The sequence below is a fragment of the Pseudomyrmex gracilis genome, unplaced genomic scaffold (genome assembly GCF_002006095.1).
Source record: "Pseudomyrmex gracilis isolate BER0280 unplaced genomic scaffold, ASM200609v1 scaffold_48, whole genome shotgun sequence".
NCBI lineage: Eukaryota > Metazoa > Arthropoda > Insecta > Hymenoptera > Formicidae > Pseudomyrmex > Pseudomyrmex gracilis.
In genome coordinates, this window is record NW_018020632.1 from 277,056 (window position 1) to 305,036 (window position 27,981).

Genomic DNA, 27,981 nt, shown 5'->3' on the forward strand with positions numbered 1-27,981 from the left:
ATGCGACTGTTTTGCGTAAAAAAGCCATTTATTTACTTATCTGTTCGATATCAGTCACGTTCGTTATATATTTTGATTACACAATAGCAATATGATAAGTTTGTAGAAATTTGACGTGAAGTGGAACGAGCGCAAGTGTTGAACTGACATTTTAACCGATAATTCTGTTGAACAATGTTACGCAATGAATGTAACAAGATTATTCAAAGGAAATATACGTGCGCGTATATATTTTTATATTCAAATATAAGATCGGGAGATATCAATTACATTGAAAACGCAATCTGATTTTGCAACACAGATTCTTTATTTTATTTTCTTAACAATCACAAAGTACATATGTGTCATATATGTCGTTTAAATGTTCTGAAGTGTTTTTTGTTTTCAATAGAGAAAAAAGAAAGAACAACAATTAACGAAATGTACGTCGTGCAAAAACGTCGTCGTGGAAAATCGTCTACTTATCTTGTTTCGCTTCGCAAGAAATTATTTATATTCTCCTTTTTGCAGCTGTACTCCGGTGGACATTGCTCGGTGCTGCCGTACTCAATCGCCTTTCGAAATTCAGCGATCGTCTTGTCGTAATTGTATTTTACGGGCAAGCTTCTGCAAAAATAAGAATTTTTTTAATTTTAAGCAAAACTCTAAATAATTCCTCAGTATTTTTTATCTCCAGCGTTTTTTTGTAAATATTTTAGAAACGATGTTTATATTTTGTTTAAAAATAACGTGAGATCATCGTTACATAAATGGCATATTTCCCGCGCATAAAATACAAGATATCTGATTATGAACACAATTTTTCGTATACTTCGCGTATATACGTACTGCGGCATTAGTTTCATTGTTTGCAATAACATTTCCGCCGCGCCGAGATATTCCTTCGCTATGTGCGGCTCCTCGCAAGCGGCTCTGTACAAACAGGTGTCGCCGATCAGATATCCAAGAGCTAACGTAAGCTCGCCCTCCGATACGATATTTTCTGGAATTAACAGAAAATCTCGCAATTATATATTTTCTTCTAGTAATTTTTTCAATAAATATTGTTACACCTTTGTATGATCAATCTGCAACGGAATATTCAATATATTATAAAATATATATATATATATATATATTTACTATAATATATAATACAATATATAATAACTATAATATTATAATATAGTAAAATTATTAATATTATAATGTAGTTATGATTATTATATATCAACTTTTGAGAGGACGTTGTCGAGAAACTTCTTGCCATCTTTAAAGAGTTAACGTATTTGTTCCAAAAAATAAACAATTGTCTGAAAGTGTAATACCGTCTTCTAAATCGCGTCCTTTGTAACCGTGATTTCCTATGTAGCCGGCGCCAAATACCACCGCTTTGAGCACCAAAAGCAGCAACAGATTTGAGAGATTTAAATTGAGCACCTGCGAGAAACGCGATTTACGATTACTTTTCATCGAGATTGATGATCCTGTGTTAGCAGTTAGAACAATTCAATAATGTTTTTAAATTAATACCTGGCTGCTGGTCGCCGATCTTTGCACGAGTTCCTTCGCGATCTCGGCCAACATCGAACCGGCGTACTTGTTATCGCCGGCTCTTTCGTGAGGACCTCGCTTTTCGGAGATGCGAGCGTGCGCGCCGCAGCTCACCAATGAGACGAGCAGAAGCACTCGCACGTAATTAATCGTCATTGTTCTCAACACGCGCGCGTAATTGCCGAATTATACGTTCTCCTCGACAACGAAAGTTAAATATCAAACAGTTGTTCAAAGTGCCATCTCGGTTTTTGATCAACGAAAACGAACACGCGGCGAAATTCCTTCGTTTCCTTTTTTTTTTTAAATCCGCGTTTTTAAAAAATAAAATTTTTATACTCTGCAAACAAGTTATAGAATTATTTTTTATTTTACAAATGTGCGCGCGCAATGTGTTTCGATTGAAGTATTCGCGGAAACGTTACTCGAATGTTTGAAGGCGAATTAACGTCGCCGCCGTTGCAGCCGCGTACTTTTATATCGGACGCTCGCGTTGCTCCCGCAACAAAGCGTGAAACCGTTTGTTCTTTTTTTTTTTTTTCTTTCTTTATCCGCGTCCATCTGAGCCCGAAGTTGGCGACCGTCATCTTCTCGATTTTCTCCATTGTGACGGTAGACCACGCAATTGTTAATGACACCCATTATTCGCTCTCCAATGCTCGTCCTCCCGCGCACTTTCCCGCGCAGGTTGACGGAAATAAGCGGTGAAAGTGGACAAACTTTTACCCGCGATAATAAAACGCCCCCCGATGTTCAATTAAACGCTGCGCCTGCGTGAAAACCCGCTCGAGAGCGCATTCGCAATTCCGACCGATTTTCATTTTCAATCTTCAATCAAACTCGCACATATGCGACTCGATTGATCACGCCAAAATTCAACAATCAATTGTCCGTGACAAATTTTCACAAAAAAAAAAAAAAAAAAAAAAACGTTGTTTCGCAAGTAAGCAAAAATTTGAAAAAAAAAAAAGAAATATGTCGCGCAGATTCTCGCGAGACTTCCGGAACGAACGAACGTTCAATCGGGAAGCGATCGGTCGTGCGAGTGCGAATTATCGATCGAAAGTCGGCGCGGAAACTTCGATTCGAGTTTCGTACCGGAAACTATATATAACTTCTATTATTTCTATAATTTTCGTATAACTCGCGTGTAACTCACGGCAGTTGATCCGCGTTACATTCGCGGAACCGTTCATTTTAGCAATTGTGGGCGGAATAATTGATAAACTCTTCGCATAAACGTGAATCGTCGTATATAATCATGGGGCTATAGACTGCTTCATCAAATATGCATCGACGGGAGCCTCTAGTTACCCGGACAATTCGATCAAGTTGCTCGAATATTCACCGACGAAACCAACCCCGGGGGAGGGGGAGGGAAGGGGGATGGGAAACGGAAAACCCGAGCCTATGACAAAAACGAGGAAAATATATCCCTCGAGTGTTTTCTGCATATTTAATGTGAGAGATCCGGCCTCTGCGTGGAGGCTCCCATTAATACTCGCGGCCTGTTATTTTGTCGTTTCGTCACGTTCCGCCTCCTCATCTTCTTTCCCGCAACGCTTCCCTCATTCCTTATTCATTCCGCTCGTCTTCGCGCGCACGCGCGAAACTTTTTTTTTATTTCGTTTATTTTCGAAAAATTTTTTTCGACGAGTAATAACACACGTCGAAAAGTTTCTCTCGCGACGTCAAAGTGCACGCGAAAACTCACAAAGTTAAGCATAAAAATGATAAATTATGAGACTTCGAACGCAAAATAATAACATGCAAATTATAATTGTATAAATTTTGTTACGATTTTTTTTTTTTTTTTCAATGAGATTTTCTTTTTTTTGGAGGGAAAGAGTTTTTTCACAGTTCGAAAGAGAACTTCTCTCTCGTGTAGTCAACGCGTGTAATTAATAATTTATTTCTATTTTGATGAAACATTTCAACATTGTGAGAAAAATATTTTATCTCCGTCGTAACTCACACGATAATCTTATTAAACAATCGTCTGGTTTGAAAATTGTTGCAAATCTCAAGATGTCCTCTTCGTCACGGAAATGAAAAACGACATATAAGTCAGCGATTTCTTCAGAACCTACGATCGATACGTGAGATCGATATCTCAGAAAAAAAGATCAACAATAAATGGCGATTCTAATTTTGGCAATAAAGAAGACGATTGATCGTGATTAATAAATTCGCGTAATACCTCGCTGTAGAGCTGGCGGTTGAACGAACAGAAACGTCCGGCGGTAATGTGCAATGGCGATCGAGCGCGGCGCATAATGATCATTAGCGATTTCGCCTCGCACGCTGACAAGTTGTACCAACTGCAGTCGTACGCCGCGTACGCTATTTCCGTGCTCTGGAACGTCAAGTTCAAACAATGCCAAAAGAAACACGAGTCTGAGTAGTTGTAAAAATAGAGCGGTCGCTATTAATACACGTATGAGATCTCGTGTACGCAGCCTCAAAACTATTTACTTTAATTTATTAAAAAAAATTAATTTATCGCTGTTACATATTTAAAATTATCTGGTTAAGAAAAAAACAATTTAACAATTTTAACAGACAATTTTAATTATCAAAGCAATTTTCGATCAGTGTGCGAGTCACGATGTACAAAATATATTTTTAAACGCAAATCATTGCATTATTACATAACAATTCGAACTGAATTCAATTTGAAAATTTATATCGAACGTATTTACACTGAAACCGAAAAACGTTTTTGCTAGTTTGACAATATATGGTCGAAATTTGTAACTTTTTTTTACTTTTAATTATCTGTTCCTCTGAAAAAAGCGATTCACAACGAATAAAAGTGATTAGTTCTTAACTTTCTCTTTCTTTGTATATATATATATATATACACACACACATATATTTATGGAAAAAGCGGTGCAAACGTAGCGTGACAAAAGTGCGTATTTCGGTTTTGCTTTTTAACAATTCGAGGCGTCATGCGAATTGCTTTAATACGAAAGCGTGTACCACACTTAATGACCATTGTTCTCTCAATTACGCGGGTGAAAAGAGGGGAATCGTGACAAAGCAATTTCGCTTTCCAGATGTTTTAGCGGCGGAACAATTTGTATTCAACATTTATCAAACTGCAATAAGCTCGTTATTTATATCAACGTTATTTAATTCTGTTATTAAATTCTGTCCAAATCCCAGTATTTTGTAAAATTTAATGTAAATATTTTTGTCTGATAAATGCGTGTGCAATTAAAATCGAACGCGGAATCGGGATACGTAGAAATACACGTGCAGGGATTTACATCGATACGTCGATCGATAGTCTCGGTTCGTTCGACGTTACCTCGACCAGAAGATTTTCGCCGATGTAACAGTACAGATACAGTTGCAGCATTATGTAAGTTACGTAAACAAACAGGAAAACGAGTTGAAAGACGAAGAGTTCTTCGTTAGCTTCGGCCATTATTGACTAAAAAAACAACGAACAACAGCTGACGACAGTTCGAAATTCAATTTTTGTTTTTATTATTCTTATCTTCCTTTTCTGTGTCAAGAGGCTCACCATAAACGCCTGCAAACACTGGAAACAGAGTTGCAACGAACAGCCCAGCATTTGCATCAGCAGCATCACGTTGAAAGAGTTTTCGATCGTTTCTGCAAATCTTACGGAAAACGTCACTGTGAAGAGAAACGTTCTTTACATAAATCCCAGTTTTGTTTTTTTTTCAACAAAAACAAACGACGTTTCTTGATCATTATCAGAAGAAGCATTCATTTTATTCGCTTACTACGTGCGTCGCGACGAGACTTTTCAAGCGGATTCGAGTGAGAAATAGAAAAAAAAAAATAGAGGATATCGCGAGAAAAAATGAAAAACTTGTAGATTTATGAGATAAGATCCCAATGGGGCCGGACATTTAGTAAAGAAACAATTATTAGATTGTAAATATTGAACATAACAATTTTTTTAAATATTTTTTAAATCATGTTTTTTCTATATTAGTTTCTAACTTTATTTTTTTACATACAAATACTTTGCTGCGATTTATTTAAATAAATGTCCGAGCAGTAGCACATGTTGGGTCACCAGGACAAGTGCGTGTTACCTCGCAATAATCTTCTATTTCTCTTGTAACTTTTTTATTTCGTATAATATTTTCGCTGATCTAACCTGTTGATATACTCGTGCTTTCTCGCGATATTTCTCAACTTCGCCTGAAACTCCGCTCGCGAAGAAGCGCGCAGATTCGTCAGCTCGCGGCGCAGATTCGCGAGCTGGCCGCACGTGTGAAGCACCAGGGTGGCGATGAAGGTGTCCACCGCCGTGTAGGCGGTCGCCGCGTATATTGTGGCCATGAATTGTCCCACGATGGTCAACTCGTAAAAAGGACTGTTGGTCTCGTTGTAAGGAAAGTATGCGCGGAACAGCGTCTGCCGGCCGGTGCTGCGTATCGTGTAGCATCGAAACGCGACGTACAACATCACCACCAACTGCACCAATATGGTGCTTCTTATGGACAGATTCCTGGTGATCTTCGCTATGTTCAGCATAACGCTGCGATTCCGTTTGTCCGCGACCGTCCGCCAGTCCCTTGTCACGCACAACATGAGTGTCTTCATGTCTTTAATTAAGTCAAAAAAAAAAAAAAAAAAAACGAATATATCAACAAAACTCAAGACACTAATTTCGGACTTTATCTGACTTTAGATTTCTAGAGTTTTAAATAAATTTAGAGATTTAAATAGATTTCTAGAGTTTTAATAAATTAAGAGTAATTTAGAAAAAGTTTTTAATAATTGCTAGTGTTATCTTATAATCGTAGACGCGCGAGAAGATACTCTCCGGGAGGATACGACACATTTTTTCGTTGTAGATACTTATGTTTAACAAAGTTGTTGAAAACAAACAAAACATGAAGATTGTACAATGCGTGAAACAAAAAATTGTTATATCGTATATATTTACGTGCACCGTTAAACCAAAACGCAACGATCTTCAACAGCGAAATTGTAATCGTTACGTTTCCCATGGATAGATTTTCCACCACCAGATCAAAGTCACCCCAGATAAACGCCAAATTGACGGACTGCGGTACGCATACGAAGCAAAGCATCGTCAGAATCGGAAAGATCACTTTGTAACTCGAGACACGACTGAAGTTTTTCTTCTCTTCCGGCCAAATGCCCATAAACGTCATAGTGTAACAATTCCATCCGTACAAGAGTTTCGAGTCTGCCTTTTTAAGCGAACAGAACGAACAATATTTTTTTTTTTTTTTTGGAAATTCTGCAGTTCGATTATTTATTCGACTGTGTGTGTGTGTGTGTGTGTGTATATGTAATTTGTTGCTAAACATTACATAGAAAAATACCGACTTAAAAGAAATAAAAAAAGTACATCGAGAAATGATGTGCGTTTGAGAGAAAGTTGATGCGATCGCGGAACGATCTTCAGTTTTTAATTTAATATTTTACATTTTTAATCGATTTAACGCGAGTTGTTTGAACAATTTTATGAAATATGTGTGTACAAAGTGTTTAGATTTGAAGAAAATTTGAAACTTTTTAAAAAACGGACCTGTCGGTCGACATCCATTGAAGCATTCGCGACAACAACGTTAAAGTAACTGAACGGACAATTCCATCTTCGAGCGCGGGCGAGTCTTCGTGACGCATGCTCTTCGACAATTGTATTGATAGTGTTTGTTTTTTTTCTTTTTTTTCAAAATTTTTTCCACGCGCGCAAAATGATCTCGCGTTAATAGCGACGATATTAAATTTTGAACAAAAATAAATAAAGCGATATTTTATATTTATAGGTCGTAAATTTTATCGCGAAAAAAAAATTGATAAAGAAGAAACACGCTGGCGCGTTGCGTTCACTTCTACAAGACGAAGGTTCCATCTGTCGCAGAAGTTCGCAAACGCGCAAGCGGCGATAACTCTTATGATCATTATTGTGTTTATGTTATTACGTTCGTAAAAAATCGACCGATAGACGGTAAACATAATATTCGTTAATACATAACGAGCTGCTGTTTATTTTGCAAGAATGCACATCAATAAGTAAATATAATTAGCGTTTTATGCGCAATGGATGTAGTTGGTTTTAATTTCAATTACTACCTCTTTGTATATTATTGCTTTTCTCACTCTTTACCGGTCATAGCTAGCAATACCGATAAATAACTGGCAGACGCTTTTAAGATCTGAAAGGAAAATTGATTTGATTTGTCGAAAAATTGATAAGAAAATAACAAATTATCTCTGTAAGTGTAAGATTTTCTTTGTGAAATAATGTGTGCGTAATTGTTCGTGTGTGTGTGTGTGTGTGTGTGTGTGTGTGTGTGTGTGTGTGTGTGTGTGTGTGTGTGTACCACTTACAGTACCAAACAATTCCAACGAGAACGGGCTGAACTTTCCTGCCGTTATTTTAAACGGTACGTTTGATCGCATCATTATAATAATCAAAGATATCGCTTTTCTCGAAGACAAGTCGTACCATTCGGAATCGTAAGCGGATTGCGCCACGCCTGTACTCTGCGCAACAAAATTATTAAAGATTACAAAGATTATTCACTATTAGATATGCAAAATTATTAACAAAAGAAACGATTTTTTATAAGTGTTTCCAGAAAAGTAATTTTCGAAAGGTCAATGACCTTTAAAAAAAGGTCAATGACCTCTAACGAAAGGTCAATAACCTCTAACGAAAGGTCAATGACCCAAAGTACAGTCACGCGTGTTGTTTTTCCACTCTTTCCTCTCACTATTTTTTTGATTTTGATTTTCATGGATTATTTCTGGCATCTCTCTAACGTGTTATATGATTTGTAAGACGTATATATTAGCTGTTATCGCGATGACAGGTTGTGTTCACTGACACAACACTATTTATTAAAATAAAAACAATAATAGCGCGCGCGTACCGCGCGTCTGTGTTGTGCTAGTTGTAATTCAAAATACGAAGAAGCATATTTGTTACATATTTACCTCAGTGAGAAGCTGCTCGCCAACGTAACAATAAATAAAAAGATGCAACATCGTGTATATTACGTGTATAATGAAGAACACCAAGCCAACAAGCGGCAGCTCTGCTTGGTCCTGATCCATCGACTGTAATAAAATTTCACACTTTTAACACGCGTATCTTTAATCAACATAATACGTTCTATTTTAGTTTTGTTTATTGTCTTCGGAGACTTTTATTTAGATGCACGTATACGTAAGGATATTTGTCCGATATTCAAAGTCAATTTTGCGACGCTCACCGTAATCATGCGATATCCGGTCAGGCAAAACATCGCGGTGGAGATCATTGTTTGTCCGAGCAAGGTGAAGGTGAAGCAATTCTCGATCATGATGGCGAATCTGAAAATAAAACGAATCTGACGAACTTGCGAACACATTTTAAGACTTTGAATTTTGAATTGTTTCAAAATCGCGATCGTACGGACTTTTCTTTAAAAACAAAATCAAAATATTGAAATTTATATCCAAAGTCCCTAAATTACCTCAGGGACCTACACATTTTGTACAGAATGTATTTCGGTTTGGCTGAGGACGAATTAAATTGACCGAACGTTCTCAATATAACAAGTGAAAGTTTTTTCATCTTCTACTTTTTACATCTTCACACGCGCGGCAACGAGTGTTAGCTCTCTAGATTAATTTTGATTTTAATTTTGAAATTTGAAGCTTTTATTTTATTTACTAATTGCGAAATTATAAATTTTCAAGCTTGACGATTGAAGAAAGCATCGACATCGCGAGACGCCGTGAGAAAGCCAACCTGGAAAGCTCCTCGTGTCTGTGGACGATGAAGCCCAATCTCTTCTCGTACTTGAGAAAGTTGTTGCTCCGCGTAACGTCCACGAGATTTCTCAAGTGCGTTCGGAGCACCGTCAGCTGACCGCAGAGATGCAACACCAACACCGCCAGAAATGTATCGAAGGTCGAGTAACAGATAGCCGTGAGGACCGTTCCCAAGAGCTGGCCGATCCACGTGATCTGATAATTGGGACTCTTTTTGGTGTCGTACGGGAAGATGGCCGGATGCAAAAGACCCCCGAGATCGGTTTCCGACGTGTTCTGCATGTTGCTCCAGACCTGGAGCGCGATAAAGGCCGTGAGCATCGCGTACGTGAGAGTGGAACACACGATGGATATCAAACGGCTCAACCTGGCGTTCTTCAGCATCGTCCGTCTGTCCACTTCCGGTATCGGTTCCGTCCAGTCGTGCAATATTTGACCGACCAGTAGCTTCAGAACTATTTTTAAAATAACGTTTTTTTTGTTATATATAAATCGTAATGTTATATATAACTATTATAAATAAATAACTATATAAATTTTGTTACATATAAATGAGTTTCTTTAAAAACTGCGTTTCAATTTATGTACACTTTTTGAAGTTACGAGCGCATGAAATTGCGGCAATTAATTTCTTCAATTAAAATCGAGAGCGATCGACTCTCTCTCTATTATATTTGGGTTAATAATCAACAGACGCGTAATTGGAGCTTTTGTAAGAGATCAGATTTAGAATTATTTTGTTTTACGTTACGAGTTTAATCATTAACGTGTAAAATATTATTAATTAATTACTCATTAAAGCGCGAAGCGTAATTAAATTTAAATACCTCTTCCGTGATAGCGTAACACCACCTGTTTGATCACCGTGAAAGCTATCGGCACGTAGATCGACAAATTCTCGACTATCTCGTCGAGAGTCGTCGACTTGACGATCAAAAGCACAGTTTGTGGCAAACATATGAACAAAACTGTAACGACGGTTGACGACCAGAACACACAGCTCGAAACGCATCGTTTCAACTTCGAAGTCTTCGTCGGTTCGGGCCAGACGCCCAAAATTGTCAGATTAAATCTGTTCCAGCCCATCGCAAATTCCATCAGTCACACAGAAAGCAAAAATATCTCGTGTGATTAACAAAAAAAAAATAAATAAATAAATTCTAATCCTCACACGATTTATTTAAATTCGATTGATATCAACAGAAAGAAATATGTTATTGTTTTGCTAATCAATTTTCGGTATTTTAACAAATGTCAAACGCAAAAACTACGCGATAGAAAAAAAAAAAAACAAAATATCCGCGGTTTCTTCACAAAATTGCAGATCAAAATGTTTTAAATATTTATATTTAAATATTTATTTATTTGTTTTTTAATCTGATTCGAGAGAGAGAGAACGCTTGAAGTCTACCGAAGAGAGACCTTGGATCACGCGCTTGCGCGCTTTGTGATCGCAACAACGCGCACTATAGACAGCTGCAATTTTTTTTTCAGATGGTTTCGCAACTTCACGGTTTCGACAACTGATCGCTTTTTTCGGGATATACCCGAAAGGATTGCTCATTACGCATGCTCGCCGACAGAATGAGCGGTGAAAAATTGATCGCGAAGAAGAAGAAGTAGAAGAAGTAGAAGAAGTTTTAATCGTCCGATTATTACCGAGAGAATAATTCATAAGCACACGTAGACGCAAAACGCAAAAAGAGGGTCCTCGCCTCAGTATTTTGCAAATTTGCATATGACGAGCGTTCTGCGGCAAAATGTTCAAAAACAAATCAATGAAAATTATCTTGCACTGTGCACTTTTACTCGCAACACGCATTGGAACGATTACATTACGTATCGGGGGGCGTACATGAGAGAAAAAAATTAAATTCGACATCACTGTTACGATAAACAATTACGAGAAGCAGTTGAACAACAAGAATCATATGGCAGATCTCTCAGCTGTCGCGTCGCAGATGTTATTATACTTTCAATCAGTCGCGGTAAGTTTGAGGTTTTTTTTAGTGACTCCCGGACTCTGACGAATCTGCGATTGTCTGAGTATATATTTCACGTTATATTGTCAATTTCAAGTTTCAAACCTCGGTTTCAGTTGGATCTCTATGGTTTTGGATCCAATGAATCCGTCGTGCTGGTTATTACGGTGTACATAGCTGATAATTTGCGCGATACTTATTAAAGACCCAATAAAGTTCGCCTTTCATCAGATACATGCGGCATGCGGTCTCTGTAAACGACAAAAGGAGTATTGGCTTGGAAAAAAAAAAAATAATCCTAAAATTGGGAACTTCCAGTCTATTTGCAGTCCTTGCACTAAAGTCGCGAGAGTGGCCGGTAGATGTCGAGAGATAATCTAGTGAAGTTTTCATGATCTGTAACAAAGTGAAGGAAGTGTGTCTTTGTGAAAACTTAAATTATATATATAAAATTCATGTTGTATTTCTGAAGATAATTTTCGGATTTAAACCGCGTTGGTGTTATTTTTTTTATGTCGACTTTCCAGTTCGCTTCAAAAGCAGATCGAAAATTACATCTTCAGAAAATTCTTAAACACATCGCGAAAAAATCAAATATCAGATTGACAATGTATTGTATTGCGCCTACCTTGCTGAACATTTGCAAAGATAATATATCTCGATCTTACCAGCAGTTAAGCAAAAGTCATATCGTCAAAATCTGCGCGCAATATAAACAGAAGTTTTCTCACTTTCTTTCCGGATACCGATTAAACCAATTTTGATTTTTTTTTCGTACGCTGAAAATCCCATCTCGCTGGTCTTAAACAGTTATAATATTGTAATATAATACGTTCGATTTACAATAACATTATTAATTATTATTAAGTATTATTTTTTTATCTACACAACATTTCGTCGACGTAACGATAAATAAAAAATGCATCAGGATAAAACTTTGCTAAAGAAACAATAACTGAAAAGTTATCAGCGACTCCTTTTTAGTTATTTTTGTTGATCAGTATCTGAAAGCGATTTTCCTCTTTGTTACATTCTTGCACCGATCAAATAGTTTACATTACACAAATGAAATATAGCGCGTGAATGTGTATTTTTTACTCACTCTAATAACTTGAATACCGTGGCAAGCACAATTAACGCTGGAAAAAACATCCACATCAAAAACACCGCGTTGAAAGGATTCTTGTTTTGGCGAATCTTGAAAATGACAATTCTCTTGGGCCTCTACATTTACACATGTAAAAGATAACACATTGTCAATATTTTTTAACAAATACGTTCTAATGACCGGATACATTTATTGAAGAAATAATGACAACAGCGTATTATTTATACAATGTTGACAGAGTGATGATATCTTTCCCGTTGTTTTTCTCTTCACATTTTCCGACGCGAAAAGTACTGCCATCCCACGTAAAAAAGACACAGCAACGTCCCGGGAGAGAAAAGTGCTACTTCGAATAATTGCACAGGTTTCTCCGAATATAGTAAACACTTCGTTTTCTCACCGGTGTCAGACAACTTTTTTTTTTTTTTTTAACTTCGTACAATATATTTATCTAAATCGTATACTATATTTCTATATCGCCATCTTTATGTAAAAACAATTATATGTATGAGACTTGCTGAGCAAACATGTATATATTGTTCACAGAGAATTCGTATTATAAATAATATTATAAATAGTATACGTACACAAAATCTATCCAGTTATTCGAACGAATCACTTATTGTGAAATTAGTTGGGGAGGCAACATTCCATCACGTTACTCTATACCTTTCATTGTCAACAATGTGGACAAATATCCCATTGACGTTTTTATTGACTGGACATAGAAAATAATATGTCACATTTATATAAAAAAAAACATTCATTAAATTACACACAATATAAAATATATACGATATATAAAATATTGAGTTGTGGTCGGAGAAAGTCTTTTCGTATTTCAATACGAATTTTAATACCAAAAATACAAAAAGACTTTCTGACCCACGCAATGCGCGTGTACAATACGAGCAAGGTTTTACACAAAAATGTGTTACACAGAACAGATAAATAAATGTGTGTACTTTGCAAATAAATTCGTCACTCTCTTAGACGTCTTACATTTCCGAACATCTCGATTGAAAACGTTCCGAATTTTCCGGCCGTCAATTTTAACGGATTTGCGGAGCGATGCACGATGAACATTAAATCTCTCGCGTCCTTTGACGACAACTCGTACCATTTGCACTGATACACGCCGTAAGCGATGCCGGTGCTCTGAGAACAGCGGTTTAATTCGCGCACGCATAACAGCCGTAATCTCGCATCGTAATGTAACACATTGTATATTTCATTGCGCGCGTTAATTTATGTTTTTACCTCCTGCAAAAGTCTCTCGGATGAATAGCAGTAAATGTACAAATGCGTTACCACCATGACGACGTACAATGAGAGAAAAAATAGTTTTTCAGGAGGCACTTCCAAATGTTCCGTTATTATCTGAAAAATAATATATACGTTTATTATAATTCACTGTTTTTGTGTATATGCAGTATATATTGCAACATGGTGCGTGTATATACTCACGATGTAAACTCGAAAGGCTTGAAAGCACAATTGAAACGTAAGAGTTATCGTGTGCACGAACAACACCGCACTGTAGCAGTTGTCGATTGTTCTTGCGTTGCTTGAAAATATTATTTTTTTACGTATGTATTTACGTGTTATCATTATTATTAATAATTACAACACGTAATAATAATAATTATTAGATATATAATAGTAATTAAATTAATAAGATTAGATTACTAATTAATTAATAATGATTATGTAGAGTATTGATTTTTTTTATTATCTTTTTGTTACATGCGTATTGTTATTTTTTTGCTTGTTACACTTGACAAAGATTTTGTAATCTATGTACACACACACACACAGATCTGCGCAAAACATTATTATTTGTATTATATTTTATTATTATTATTATTATTATATATTTTACACACCGTTACGGATGTGCTCGGACATACCTGATGAGATGCTCGTGGCGCATAATAATCGCGCCTAAATTTTTCTGAAACATCAAAGACGACATGGATTTGTCGGCCACTTCTTTGACTAGATCGTTCAGTGTTGTTCGTAGATTTATCAGCTGCGAACAGACGTGCAGCACGAGCGTTGAGACGAAGCTGTCGACGGTGCAGTTGATAAAGGCCGCGTATATACCGCTGCACATTTGAGTAAAATACGTAATCTCGTAACCCGGACTCTTTTGCACGTAAGGATACGGAAACGGACCGTAGACAATGGGCCGTTGAAGCTGGTGCACGTGTTGTAAGAACGTGTTGAGGTGAAAATAAATGTAAAACACAGCCGTCACGAATGTGGTGAAGAAACATTGAAACGACAAACTTCTGCTTTTTCTTACGATCTTCAACATCGTACATCGTTTCTCGTTGCTCTTCGTGCTAATCCAGTCGGTCATGATCGATTTCATCAGCGTTCGGAGTGCTTGATGGATAATCAACAGTTTATTAATATAAAAACACAACCCAATGATGTCTTAAAATAAATAAAGTAAATGGTATCCCCTTGATCACGGGGATACCATTAACTTTATTTATTTTAATTATTATTTATTTATTAATTTTAATTTAACGCGACACCAACAGCCAGACGTTTGCTACCAGAAATATGTAAACTAATGCTCTCGCTATTTCGGCGAAAAATATTTTTGTGCGCGCATAGAAAATTATATTACTACTTGCTCATAACAGTTTTCTGTTAATAATTATTTTTTAAAATATTTTTTTAATAATCGTCCGGTCGTTGGGACATCTGTCTTATCAAAGAGATTGCAGAGATTTGAAGAAGAGATATATAGTATGTACAATATTATCTCTTCATTCTTTCAATTTCAATTGTGTTCTACTTTTTATTATTTTAGATATTTGCTTCTTAATATTTAAAAAAAAAAAAAAAAAAAAGAAACGATTACTCTTTACTTTATGTTCCGTTGCTTAATAACGTACTTTCACCGTGATACCAGGTGGCCATCAGCTTGCACACCGCTATCAAACTATAATTCGCGGAGGCGACGTACTCCACTATCAGAGCCACGTTGCCCCAAGCGCGAATCATGTTCGTCAATTGCGGCACGATCACATAGAAACTCACGATACATGTGACGATTATAAACCTGATGCTGGAACAGCGCAAATCACTCACGGGAACACGCGGATCGGGCCATGCGCCCAATAATCGCAAGCATTGGCGACTGAGAGCGAACGCGTAACTCAGATCTAAAATGCAATTTTCAATCGTAAAAGAAGAATTATTGCTTTTTCATCTGTTTTACTCGCGCGAAGTAGACGGAAAGCGCAACTGTTTTTTTTTTTGTTTTTAGTTTCTCAGATTAGCAAAGGTTTCAGTAACTTTGTTAACACGGGAAAGTAAATCGAAAAAGGATTGTGCAACTCTCAATCAAATTTACATTGCGTACACTTCGTTCAACTTTGCCGCTCGCAAAAAAACTTCACAGTTCATTCGTACGTCGTGAGAGAAATTTTTTTGCTTAACTTTTTTAAAGTTGAGTTTGACAAACTCCCGCAAACTTTGTTCCCTACTCGCGAACGGTCTATAAACTGTTCGGTAAAAAAAAAATGTACGCGATTTTGTACTTTCGCGACTAACAATTCTCGAGGAGAGCGAGTTTTCCAGCAAGCGATTATCCGTTAAATAAACACTGTTTTTTACAATAACAAAAAAGCCTAACATTATATTTGTAACAATATTCGCGATTTAATTTTTTTTTTTCACAGCGTTCGAATCGATCGACAAAAATTTGTAACTGTCAAATTTTCTGTTTCGCTTTACGATACAATGATAATGCTGATTCAAACGAAACTTTTTCGTCGTTTATATTACGATTTTCTCTCTCTCGAGACCTTAAATGTTTCCTTTACCTTTGTTGGCGCTCATTGAAGTACGCGGGACGAAAATTATCGATCAACTGAGATACTTGCCGGTTTGATTGCAACAAACCTACTGCGATTTCGCGCGTGCTCCGCGTGCACGGAAGAGTTCGACCCTTCACCCCATCGTTCGTCTGTTATAGTTTCCGAACCGCTTCAAACATTAAATAGACACCGATAGGAATAACACGGTATAATAACACGCGTAATTGCAACGAATCACGGATATTCTCCGAGCGTGTCTCCCGACTATCAGCAGGTTGCTTGCCCTGGAATATTGCATTGCGCTTTGAATAAAACACCTGTGGCGGACGTTTCGAACGCGATTAATCGATTTTTATTCGTCATAAAAATGTAATTAAAAATGACATCCTCAACTTTTAGTGACATCGTTGAGTAGAGACGAGTGAAATATTTGATTCGTTGCGCAGAATTATATATTGTATACAATAAAACTTATGCTACAATTAGTGCGTACATATATATATATATATATATATGTATAAACCTCTCTATCCATTTGTTCGAACCACATGCAAAAGAAGTTGGTATCGAACGTTTGTCCCCCGCTCATGTCACTTCTAATCTTTCATCGTCAGCAATGCAGATAAGTATCCCATTGACGTTTTCAATGTCTAAACACAGTAAAAGTTAATGATAAAAAAACCATGGGAGTCACACGTGCGTATCTACGATTACATAAACGAATTATATACATATATATACAATTACGTAAAACTAAATATATAATATAATTTAAAAAAAAATATACAATATAAATATGTAATATAATAAATATATAACAAAATGTGTTAATGTCCAAAGTAAAAAAGATACACGGAAACTAGAGTATAACGCGAGAGAAAAACGATATTCCTTCTCCTGAATATCTTACTGTTCCGAACATTTCAATTGAAAACGTTCCGAACTTTCCGGCCGTCAGTTTAAGCGGATTCGCGGAACGATACACGATGAACATCAAGTCCTTTGCGTTTTTCGACGGCAAATCGTACCACTTGCACTCGTACACGCCGTACGCCATGCCGGTGCTCTGAAAATAATGACGGTTTTTAATTTTTTGCGCGTTTCACATCGTTTCGCGTCGTTTGTGCGTTTTTTTACCTCCTTTAAGAGCCTCTCGGTTGAGTAGCAATAAATGTACATGTTCATTAACACAACCACGGCGTAAAACGAGAGGAAAGCTAGTTTAAATATCGACACGTCCGAACGCTCCGTTATTATCTGAAAATAATAACGTTGTTTATATAATTTAACAGCGCGTTTAAGTCTGTGTATTTTTTATTCTTTCCATTAAAATATATGATAAATTTAATTTAATCAATAAACCAACTCGTGACTCGTGATTTCAAAATAATATTAGGCCAATGCGAGTCACATTAGAAGATATTATAGTACAAAAAGCTTTTTCTTTATTAAAGAACTCTCTAAAATGAGCCCTTAAGATCCGACTTTAAGATCAAAAAGCGGTTTTTAGAGTTTTTTAATAAAAGAGAGTTTTTTGCATTACTATTCTTTGATGTAGCTCGCATTATTTTGAATTTTCATAACGTATAAAAATGTAATATTTGTTTTAGGATTATTTATTAATTATTACTTGCCGTGTAAACTTGAAAGGTTTGAAAACACAGTTGAAAAGTAAGAGCCAGCATGTGCAAGAGTAACACGTCGCTGTAGCACTTGTCAATTGTCTTTGCGTTCCTTAAATATTTTTATAATATATTTATACGTTATAGATTATCAAATAAATATATATAGAATTTATTGCTACAATTTTTTGATGTTTATGTTTTAAAGTGACTTATGTTTTATAAAGTAATAGTATCGCACAAACGCGTTGAGATCTAATTGTTTATAAATATTTTGCACTTTACAATCAAGACACGCCGATAATTATCTGACAAACCTGATGAGACGTTCGTGGCGCGTAGCGATAGCGATCAAGCTTTCCTTGAATGACGAAGAAGATGCAGATTTGTCGGCCGCTTGGTCCACCAAATGGTTGAGCTTTAATCGTAGAATTTTCAGTTGTGCGCATACGTGAAGCACGAGTATCGAAACGAAGCTGTCGACGGTGCAGTTAATGAGAGCCGTGTACGCACCGCCTGAGAGCTGAATAAAAAAGGTGAGTTCGTAATTCGGACTCTTCTGAANGTTGTAGGGATAAGGAAACCAATAGACGATAGGTCGTTGCGGCTTGTGCATGCTTCGATAGAACTTGAGAAGATTGAGACACATGTAAGATCCAACCGCGCCCACCGCCATTATGTAACATTTAAAGGACAAACTTCTGCCGCGTCTCGCGATTTTCAACATTATATCTCGTTCCCAGNTGTTCTTCGCAGTCATCCAATCCTCCGTGACCGATATCATCAGCGTTCGAAGTGCTTGGAAATTGAACAAAAGAGATATCGATAAATTTACATGAATTTTCGAGTAAGTTTAAATAACGTTAGATAACACATTAATTTGAAGAAAACAAAAACCTAGTTTTTCTGACGTGTTTTTTCTCGACAACTTACTTTCGCTGTGCAACAAGGTGATCACCAGTTTGCAATTTGCCATCAAGCTGAAATTCGCGGAGGCAATGTGTTGCACCATCAAAGTCACGTTACCCCACGCGCGGATCATGTTCGTCAATTGCGGTATGATCACGTAAAAACTTAAGATGCACAGGACNATCNTGAATCTCAAGCTGGGCCTGCGAAAGTCACTCACGGGAACACGCGGATCGGGCCATACGCCCAACAACCGCAAGCACTGGCGACTGAGAGCAAACGCGTAACTCAAATCTAAAAAAAAATATGATCGCAAAAGAAAGACGTTATTGCCTACATTTTTATTTATCGTTTCACGAAGTGGATGATTTTGTGTTGTACTGTAGAGAACGCGCGTTTTTTTAGGTTTTTTAGGTTCTCAGATTACAGAAAGGTTCCTGGAACTTTGTTAATACGGGAAACCAAAAAAAAAAAAAAAAAGAAAGGATTGCAACTCAAGCAAATTTAAGTTGCGTGTCCAACTTCGCCAATCGAAAAAAACTTAGGAGTTTATTTGCACGTCGAGAGAGAAAATTTTTTGCCAGCCCTTGCGACGTAGTTGAATGTCAACTTCGATGCAAGATAAAGTTTCGGGGAAAGTCTATACATCGCTTGCAACGAGCAATCGTTTTTCTGAAATTTTGCAACTAAAAATTCAGAAAAGAACTTTCTCTTTATCTGATAAACAAACAGCAAATGGACAAATACTGTTTTATCGCGTGTATTTGTTTTTTTTTTGTATTTTTAATAAGTATTATGTTTAAATAAGTATTATGTTTATTTAGCAAAACAATGTATCGCGTATATTATATAAATCACCTTAGAAGATGCCAAAAATAACAGATTGTCGCGGCGAGAACACATTTGTTAATTACCAATTTTTCTATTAAACACACATTGAATGCTTTGCGATAATTAGTAAATTAACTTCTTTCAGAAATATTGTAGAATGTACAATAAGTAGTAATTAAAAGATGAAATTTTAACACACTTCTCTCTTTTTATCGCACTACATGCTCTTTTGTCACTAGTATTTTTTCGTAAACTATTGGATGCACACACTTCTCTAATTCTTTCGTCAGGACATATATTCTACCTTCGTTGACATTCATCGTTCACGAAGCGAGAATTATCGTTTGACTGAAGTGGCTCGCCGCGATTCTACTCAACCGCCGGGATTTCGCGCTTGCTCGGTGTACGCGAAGGGTTTAACCCACCATCATTTGCCAGTGTCCCTAGAAACCCCTTTCGGAAAATAATCGATATGGCCACGAGTGGTAGAATATAATTACCGTGCGTTGCATCCGATATTTTGTGAATATAGCTCGTGTGCTTTTACGGCAAATTGTCCAAGTGATGATGTTTCTTAACAGTTAGCGACATCGTAAGTAGAAACAAATAAAGTGTTCGATTTGCTTTGCAAAAGTATATATTGACAAATAGTGACTTATGATATTTGCGGCATTTTTGGATGAAAAATCGATTTTTATCGGTCATACATTTGTAAGTAAAAATAATATTCTCTAGCAGTATTTAGTGATATGTAAAGAGATGCAAGTAAAATGTGATAAAAGGTGCGCAAGAATGTATATTATATACAATAAACCTTATAACTGTTCATTGCGTATATATAAACTACAATTTACTTAATTGAACACGTCTGTATGCAAAAGCAGTTTGTGTATCAGTTGTTCGCTAATATATCATATTTAACTTATTGACTCATTGTCAGCAATGCAGATAAGTATCCCATTGATGTTTTCACAGTCTAAACATAAGAAAAGTTCCAAATAATAGGTAGTGATCAAAAATATATATGTATTTACATATGACTAATGCGATAAAGAAATTGTACGTAATATAATATCCAGTAAGTATATTATCCAGTTATCTTGCAAAAACTTAGATGAAAACTAAAGTAATACCAAACTAATATATTTCTTCTCCTGAAGATACTTACTGATCCGAACATTTCAATTGAAAACGTTCCGAATTTTCCGGCCGTCAATATTAATGGATTCGCGGAGCGATATACCATGAACATTAAATCCTTCGCGTTTTTTGGCGGCAGATCGTACCATTTGCATTCATACACGGCGTATGCGACACCGATGCTCTGAAAATAACGGTTTGTTTCGCGATAAATGTGATATATTATTACTTCCGTTTTTTCGGCGTGTGTGTGTGCTTGTAATGTAATCCGCAGTGGATAAAACGCGTCGCTCGACAATGTTTTTGGAATGAAAGGATTAGCGGTATACTTGCGTTAATGTACTATGTACATTCACTATTATCGCAGTGTATTTAATTGTTATTAATTTACCTCTACCGAAAGTCTTTCGGCTGAATAGCAATAAATCCACAAATGCATTAGCACGAGGAGAACGTAAGACGTAAGAAAAATAATTTTGATAAAGGGCACATCCAAGTGTTCCGTTATTATCTGAAAAATAAAGTGCGCTTTTATAATACATTGTATTTACGTATGTACATAATATTGTTTCAACATTGCATAATTATTTACCGTAAAAACTCGAAACGTTTGAAAGCACAATAAAAAATTAAATGCCAGCATGTGCACGAACAACATCGCACTGAAGGAGCTGTCAAGTGCCTTCGCGTTCCTTGATCATTTTTGCATAAAGTAATAGTTAAATGTTATACAATTATTATCACTAATTACTTAAATACAAAATATTATCAAAGTTTTATTACTTTTTTGTTATGTGTATATTTTATTTGAGCTTGTAAAATTTAATGATTGCGCGATCTATCCACAAATCTAATAAAACTAGTACTTATACATATTTTACACACTGTTTGTGAGATGTACTTTGACGTACCTGATGACATGCTCGTGGCGAATAATAACCGCGCTTAACTGTTTCCTAAATCTTGAAGACGACATGGATTTGTCGACCACTTCGTCAATCAGATTATGCAGTGTTGTTCGTAAATTTATCAGCTGCGAACAGACGTGCAGCACAAGCGTTGAGACGAAGATGTCGACAGTACAGATGATGAAGGCCGAGCATATACCACCACAAAGTTGAATAAAAAAGGTGATCTCGTAATTCGGACTCTTTTGAACGTTGTAAGGATACGGGATTGGATAGATGATGAATCGTTGAGACTGGTGCAAGAATCGATAAAACTTAGTGAGATTGAATAATATGTAAAGCCCGACCGTTGAAATTCCAAAAACGTAACATCGATATGACAAACTTCTACTACATCTTGCGATCTTCATCATCGTATATCGTTCCAAGTTGCTTGAAGTAATCCAATCGGTCATGACCGATGTTACCAGCATTTGAAGTGCTTGTAGATGAATCACAGTTTTTGGAAACACAATGTAACAATATATAATTACTATCAAAACGAGAATAACAGGTTCTACTAAATATTAAAAATAATTGTCCCAATAATAGAACACGTACATAGACACTGTTACACATTTAGTAAAGCCATGACAATAATAAATATAATACTTATTACAAATTTAAACTGTTTTTAAAATATGTTTAGAATTATTTGTTTTTTAAGCTTCTAAATATAAACTTAGAAATATAATTGGTTATTTAATTACTACTCTAATAATCATCCGGTGATTGATACTTGTGCAGTTATTCGAGCACTTATTTTAGCAAAGAAATTGCAGACTTGAAGGAGACAATATACGGCAAAAATTTTACTTTCAATTTTTTATATATAATTAAAAAAATTAATGTTAAATTTATTATATATTATTTACTTGAAAAAAAACATTACTTTTTACTACGTTTGCTAATAACGTACTTTCACCGTGATACCAAGTGGATACCAATTTGCACAGCGCTATCAAACTAAAATTCATGGCGGCGATGTGCTCCACCATCAGGGCCACGTTACCCCAGGCGCGAAATATATTTGTTATTTGCGGCACGAACACAAAGAAGCTCAAAATACATGTGATGATTATAAATCTCAAGCTAGGACGGCAAAGGTCACTCACGGAAACACGTGGATCGGGCCATATGCCTAATAATCGCAAACAGTGACGACTGAGTGCGAACTCGTAATTCAAATCTAAAAAAATTCAATCGTAATGGAAATATTAGTTGGTTTCTTTGCGCAAAGTAAATGTACACCTTGTGCGGCACAATAGAAAATACACATTGTTTCCTTTTTTGCAGTATAACAAGTTTTCACGATCTTTTTTTACAAAGGAAATAAAAAAAAAATTGCATTGGAAATCAAAGGACTTTAATTTGTATATTTCGAACAATTCTGAACCCTAAAAAAAACTTAACAACTCATATACTAGATAAGAAAATTTTGTTCTAGCTTTTCGAAGTCGTATATAATAAACTACTTCAAACTTTATTCTCTACGTGTTTCTAAATTCTCTAGTAACAATAAAATACTTTTGTATTTTTGCAACTATAATAATTCAGAGAGCTTTCCCATCGTGTAGAAAAAACAAGTGTCTCAGATAAATATAAAGTGTTTTTAAAAAATAAAAACTATAGTGTTTCACCAACAAAATCGCGGTTTAATATTTTTGATAGCGATTAAATCGCTAAAACAGTCGGTAGAAATTACAATCACGTTTTGTGTCATTTTATAATGAACCATAACAATACCGATAGTTTTTTGTTGTATATTGCAATGTTTTGTATTGTGTTTCGAGACTTAGATATACTACCTTTGTTAATGTTCATTGAAGTTCGCGAAGCGAAAATTGTCGTCTGACTGACAATGAGATATTTACTATGACACCGCCCTAAACCCACCGAGATTGCGCGCGTGCTCTGTACGTACTAGATTTTCCTACCATTTGTCAGTTTTCCTAAACCGTCTCAGAGAACAAGAGACTGTCGTACGAGTAACACAACTAATAGAGCGCAGTCATTTGTATTGAATCAGATATTCTACAAACATATTATACTTTTACGACTATCAACGAGTTTGCTCGCTTGATCGGGATATCGTCGTGCTGTGCTTTGCATTGAACACTTAAGTGGCGACTGTTTTGAAAAAATAATCGATTTTTATCTGTCAAAAATTATATTCTCAACATTTACATTCAGTGACATTGTTATGTTGAAGGAACTGAAGTGTGTGGATCGTTACGCAGAAATATATATGTTGCACAATAAGATTTATGTTACAATCAGTGCGTATATGTACACTATTTGAACACATTACATATGAAACAGCAGAAAGGTATTGTTTTATCCTCATACTACCGTCAATCTTTCATTGCCAACAATACCGATAAATAACCCATTGATGTTTTCACAGTCTAAACACAGTAAAAGTTAAAAATAAATAAATAGTAATCAAATATACATATATATATATATATATATATATATATATAAATATAGATATATATATATATGTATGTACATACGACGATTAATATATGATAAAATAATATAAGGTAATATGATATCCAGTACTATAATATCCAGTTTTTTTGCAAACAATTAGATGCAAACTAAAATAATATGAGAATAATATATTTCTTCTTCTGACGATATCTTACTATTCCGAACATTTCAATTGAAAACGTTCCAAATTTTCCGGCCGTCAATATTAATGGATCCGCGGAGCGATATATCATGAACATTAAATCCTTCACGTTTTTTGACGGCAAATCGTACCATTTGCATTCGTACACGCCGTATGCGATACCAGTGCTCTGAAAACACAACGATTTGTTTCGCAATACATGTGATATAGTATTACTCTTTCGCTCTTTCGGCGTGCTTGTACCAAAATGTAATTAACTGTGGATGGAACGCGTCGCTCGACCCTGACACAACTACAAAGTGATTACGACGCAGTTGTTGTTTTTGTAAACTTGCAAACATGTAATATAAAATACATACTATATAAACAATTATGCGTTTTTGTAGGCGTATATGTGCACGTTCTTCAGAGCGAAAAAGTTAATGATATTTTTGCGGTACTGTAAAATATATTAATTATTATCGCAGTGTATTTTATTGTTAATATTTTACCTTTTCCAAAAGTCTTTCGGCTGAATAGCAATAAATCCATAAAAGCATTACCACGAGGAGAACGTAACACGAAAGGAAACATTTTTTGCTAAAAGGCACTTCCAAGTGTTCCGTTATTATCTGAAAAATGTAATGCGCTTTTATAATATATTGTATTAACGAATATATACATAATATTGTTACAACAATGCATAATTATTTACCGTGAAAACTCGAAATGTTTGAAAGCACAGTTGAAAAGTAAGTGACAGCATGTGCACGAACAGCATCGCACTGAAGCAGTTGTCAAGTGCCTTCGCGTTCCTTGATCATTTTTGCATGGAGTAATAGTTAAATGTTAAACAATTATTATCACTAATTACTTAAATACAAAATATTATCGACGTTTTATTACTTTTTTGTAATGTGTGTATTTTATTTGCGCTTGTTAAATCTAAAGATTGCACGATCTATCCACAAATCTAATAAAACTAGTACTTATACATATTTTACACACTGTTTGAGATGTACTTTAACGTACCTGATGATAAGCTCGTGGCGAGTAATAATCGCGCTTAAATTTTTTCTAAATTTTGAAGACGACATGGATTTGTTGGCTATTTCGTCAATCAGATTTTGCAGTGTTGTTCGTAGATTTATCAGCTGCGAACACATGTGCAGCACAAGTGTTGAGACGAAGCTGTCGACGGTGCAGATGATAAAAACCGTGTACACACCAGCACAAAGTTGAATAAAAAAGGTGATCTCGTAATTCGGACTTTTTTGAGCATAGGGATACGGGATTGGATAGACGAAGTGTCGTTGAGGCTGGTGAAAGAATTGATAAAACTTGGTGAGATTGAATACAAAGTAAAACCCAACCGTTCCCGCTCCAAAAAAGTAACATCGATATGATAAACTTCTACTACATCTTGCGATCTTCATCATCGTATATCGTTCCCAGTTGCTTGAAGTAATCCAATCGGTCATGACCGATGTTACCAGCATTTGAAGTGCTTGTAGATGAATCAAAGTTTTTAGAAACACAATGTTACAATATATAATTAATATCAAAACGAAAATGACAGGTGATACTAAATATTAAAAATAATTGTCCCGATAATGGAACACNTACATAGACACTGTTACACATTTAGTAAAGCCATGTCAATAATAAATATAATAACTAGTACACATTTAAACAGTTTTTAAAATATGTTTAGAAGTATGTGTTTTTTAAGCTTCTAAATATAAAATTAGAAATATAATTGGTTATAATTACTACTCTAATAATTCTCCGAGTGATTGATACTTGTGCAGTTATTAAAACACTTATTTTAGCAAAGAAATTGCAGACTTGAAGGAGACAATATACGGTAGAAATTTTAATTTCAATTTTTTATATATTATTTGAAACAGTAATATTAAATTTATTATAAATTATTTAATTGAAAAAAGAGATTACTCTTTACTACGTTTGCTAATAACGTACTTTCACCGTGATACCACGTGACCACCAATTTGCACAGCGCTATCATACTAAAATTCGCAGAGGCGAAGTGCTCCACCATCAGGGCCACGTTACCCCAAGCGCGAATTATATTTGTTACTTGCGGCACGAACACATAGAAGCTCACGATACATGTGATGATTATAAATCTCAAGCTGGGACGGCGAATGTCACTCACGGAAACATGTGGATCGGGCCATATGCCGAATAATCGCAAACACTGGCGACTGAGTGCGAACGCGTAATTCAGATCTAAAACAATTCAATCGTAATGGAAATATTAGTTGCTTTCTTTGCGCAAAGTAAATGTACGCCTTGTGCGGCACAATAGAAAACACACGTTGGTCACTTTTTTGCAGTATAACAAGTTTTCACAATCTTTTTTTACACAGGAAATGAAAAAAAAAAGATTGCATTGGAATCTAAAGGACTTTAATTTGTATACTTCGAGCAACTCTGATCGCTAAAAAGAATTTTAACACCTCATATACTAAATAAGAAAATTTTGTTCTAGCTTTTCGAAGTTGTATATAATAAACTACTTCAAACTTTATTCTCTACGTGTTTCTAAACTGTCTAGTAACAATAAAATACTTTTGTATTTTTGCAATTATAATACTTTAGAAAGCTTTCCCATCATGTAGAAAAAACAATTGTCTTAGGTAGATATAAAGTGTTTTTAAAAAATAAAAAACTATAGTGTTTCACCAACAAAATCGCGGTTTAATATTTTTGACAGCGTTTGAGTCGCTAAGAAAATCGGTAGAAATTACAATCACGTTCTGTATCATTTTATAATGAAACATTAACAATACCGATGGTTTTTTGTTGTATATTGCGATGTTTTGTATTGTGTTTCGAGACTTAGATATATTACCTTTGTTAACATTCATTGAGGTTTGCGAAGCGAAAAGTGTCGTCTGACTGACAATGAGATACTTACCATGACACCGCCCCAAACCCACCGAGATTGCGCGCGTGCTCTGTACGTACTAGATTTTCCTACCATTTGTCAGTTTTCCTAAACCGTCTCAGAGAACAACAGACTGTCGTACGAGTAACACAACTAATAGAGCGCAGTCATTTGTATTGAATCAGATATTCTACGACCATAACATTAAACTTTTCCGACTATCAACGAGTTTGCTCGCTTGATCGGGATATCGTCGTGCTGTGCTTTGCATTGAACACTTAAGTGGCGACTGTTTTGAATAAATAATCGATTTTTATCTGTCAAAAAATTATATTTTTAACATTTACATTCAGTGACATTGTTAAGTTGAAGGAAATGAAGTGTGTGGATCGTTACGCAGAAATATATATGTTGCACAATAAGATTTATGTTACAATCAGTGCGTATATGTACACTATTGAAACACATTACATATGAAACAGCAGTAAGGTATTGTTTTATCCTCATATTACCGTCACTCTTTCATTGCCAACAATACCGATAAATAACCCATTGATGTTTTCACTGTCTAAACACAGTAAAAGTTAAAAATAAATAAATAGTAATCAAATATACATATATATATATATATATATATATATATATATATATATATATATATATATATGTATGTACATACGACGATTAATATATGATAAAATAATATAAGGTAATATGATATCCAGTACTATAATATCCAGTTTTTTTG

At 35.5% G+C, this 27,981-nt stretch overlaps 6 protein-coding genes across 6 annotated transcripts in view; all 6 read right to left on the reverse strand.

The window, feature by feature from the left end:
• Positions 1-438: 438 nt before the first annotated feature.
• LOC109853406 lies at positions 439-1,689 on the reverse strand. Its single transcript, XM_020425524.1, has 4 exons — positions 1,513-1,689; positions 1,308-1,419; positions 829-982; positions 439-606 (listed from the first exon to the last, which is right to left on the reverse strand). Exons 1-4 carry the CDS (start codon positions 1,687-1,689, stop codon positions 462-464), a joined length of 588 nt encoding a protein of 195 aa, XP_020281113.1. The 3' UTR covers positions 439-461.
• Positions 1,690-3,532: 1,843 nt separating this feature from the next.
• On the reverse strand, positions 3,533-16,272 carry LOC109853455. The gene is given in 19 exon segments (XM_020425604.1): positions 3,533-3,619; positions 3,734-3,889; positions 4,850-4,975; positions 5,069-5,168; positions 5,678-6,128; positions 6,473-6,743; positions 7,891-8,046; positions 8,500-8,622; positions 8,778-8,877; positions 9,299-9,801; positions 10,141-10,393; positions 11,409-11,480; positions 13,074-13,129; positions 13,414-13,569; positions 13,672-13,791; positions 13,879-13,978; positions 14,322-14,802; positions 15,324-15,593; positions 16,257-16,272. Coding segments are annotated over 19 exon segments (3,573 nt in total). The 3' UTR covers positions 3,533-3,556.
• A 559-nt stretch (positions 16,273-16,831) lies between these two features.
• On the reverse strand, positions 16,832-20,004 carry LOC109853432 (odorant receptor 13a-like). Its single transcript, XM_020425567.1, has 7 exons — positions 19,917-20,004; positions 18,806-19,075; positions 18,190-18,670; positions 17,885-17,984; positions 17,388-17,507; positions 17,161-17,316; positions 16,832-16,900 (listed from the first exon to the last, which is right to left on the reverse strand). Exons 1-7 carry the CDS (start codon positions 19,930-19,932, stop codon positions 16,847-16,849), a joined length of 1,197 nt encoding a protein of 398 aa, XP_020281156.1. The 5' UTR covers positions 19,933-20,004; the 3' UTR covers positions 16,832-16,846.
• Positions 20,005-20,534: 530 nt separating this feature from the next.
• Positions 20,535-22,697, reverse strand: LOC109853456 (odorant receptor 22c-like). The gene is made up of 6 exons (XM_020425605.1): positions 22,619-22,697; positions 21,664-22,141; positions 21,345-21,444; positions 21,144-21,263; positions 20,781-20,936; positions 20,535-20,588 (listed from the first exon to the last, which is right to left on the reverse strand). Exons 1-6 carry the CDS (start codon positions 22,695-22,697, stop codon positions 20,535-20,537), a joined length of 987 nt encoding a protein of 328 aa, XP_020281194.1.
• A 1,356-nt stretch (positions 22,698-24,053) lies between these two features.
• LOC109853458 (odorant receptor 22c-like) lies at positions 24,054-27,213 on the reverse strand. The gene is made up of 7 exons (XM_020425608.1): positions 27,198-27,213; positions 26,303-26,572; positions 25,352-25,826; positions 25,035-25,134; positions 24,832-24,951; positions 24,354-24,509; positions 24,054-24,107 (listed from the first exon to the last, which is right to left on the reverse strand). Exons 1-7 carry the CDS (start codon positions 27,211-27,213, stop codon positions 24,054-24,056), a joined length of 1,191 nt encoding a protein of 396 aa, XP_020281197.1.
• A 522-nt stretch (positions 27,214-27,735) lies between these two features.
• Positions 27,736-27,981, reverse strand: part of LOC109853459 — an 11,117-nt gene continuing 10,871 nt past the window's right edge. Inside the window, exon 19 of the mRNA XM_020425609.1 lies at positions 27,736-27,801. Coding sequence (XP_020281198.1) covers positions 27,748-27,801 — 54 coding nt within the window. The 3' untranslated portion in view covers positions 27,736-27,747. The remainder of the gene's footprint in view (positions 27,802-27,981) is intronic.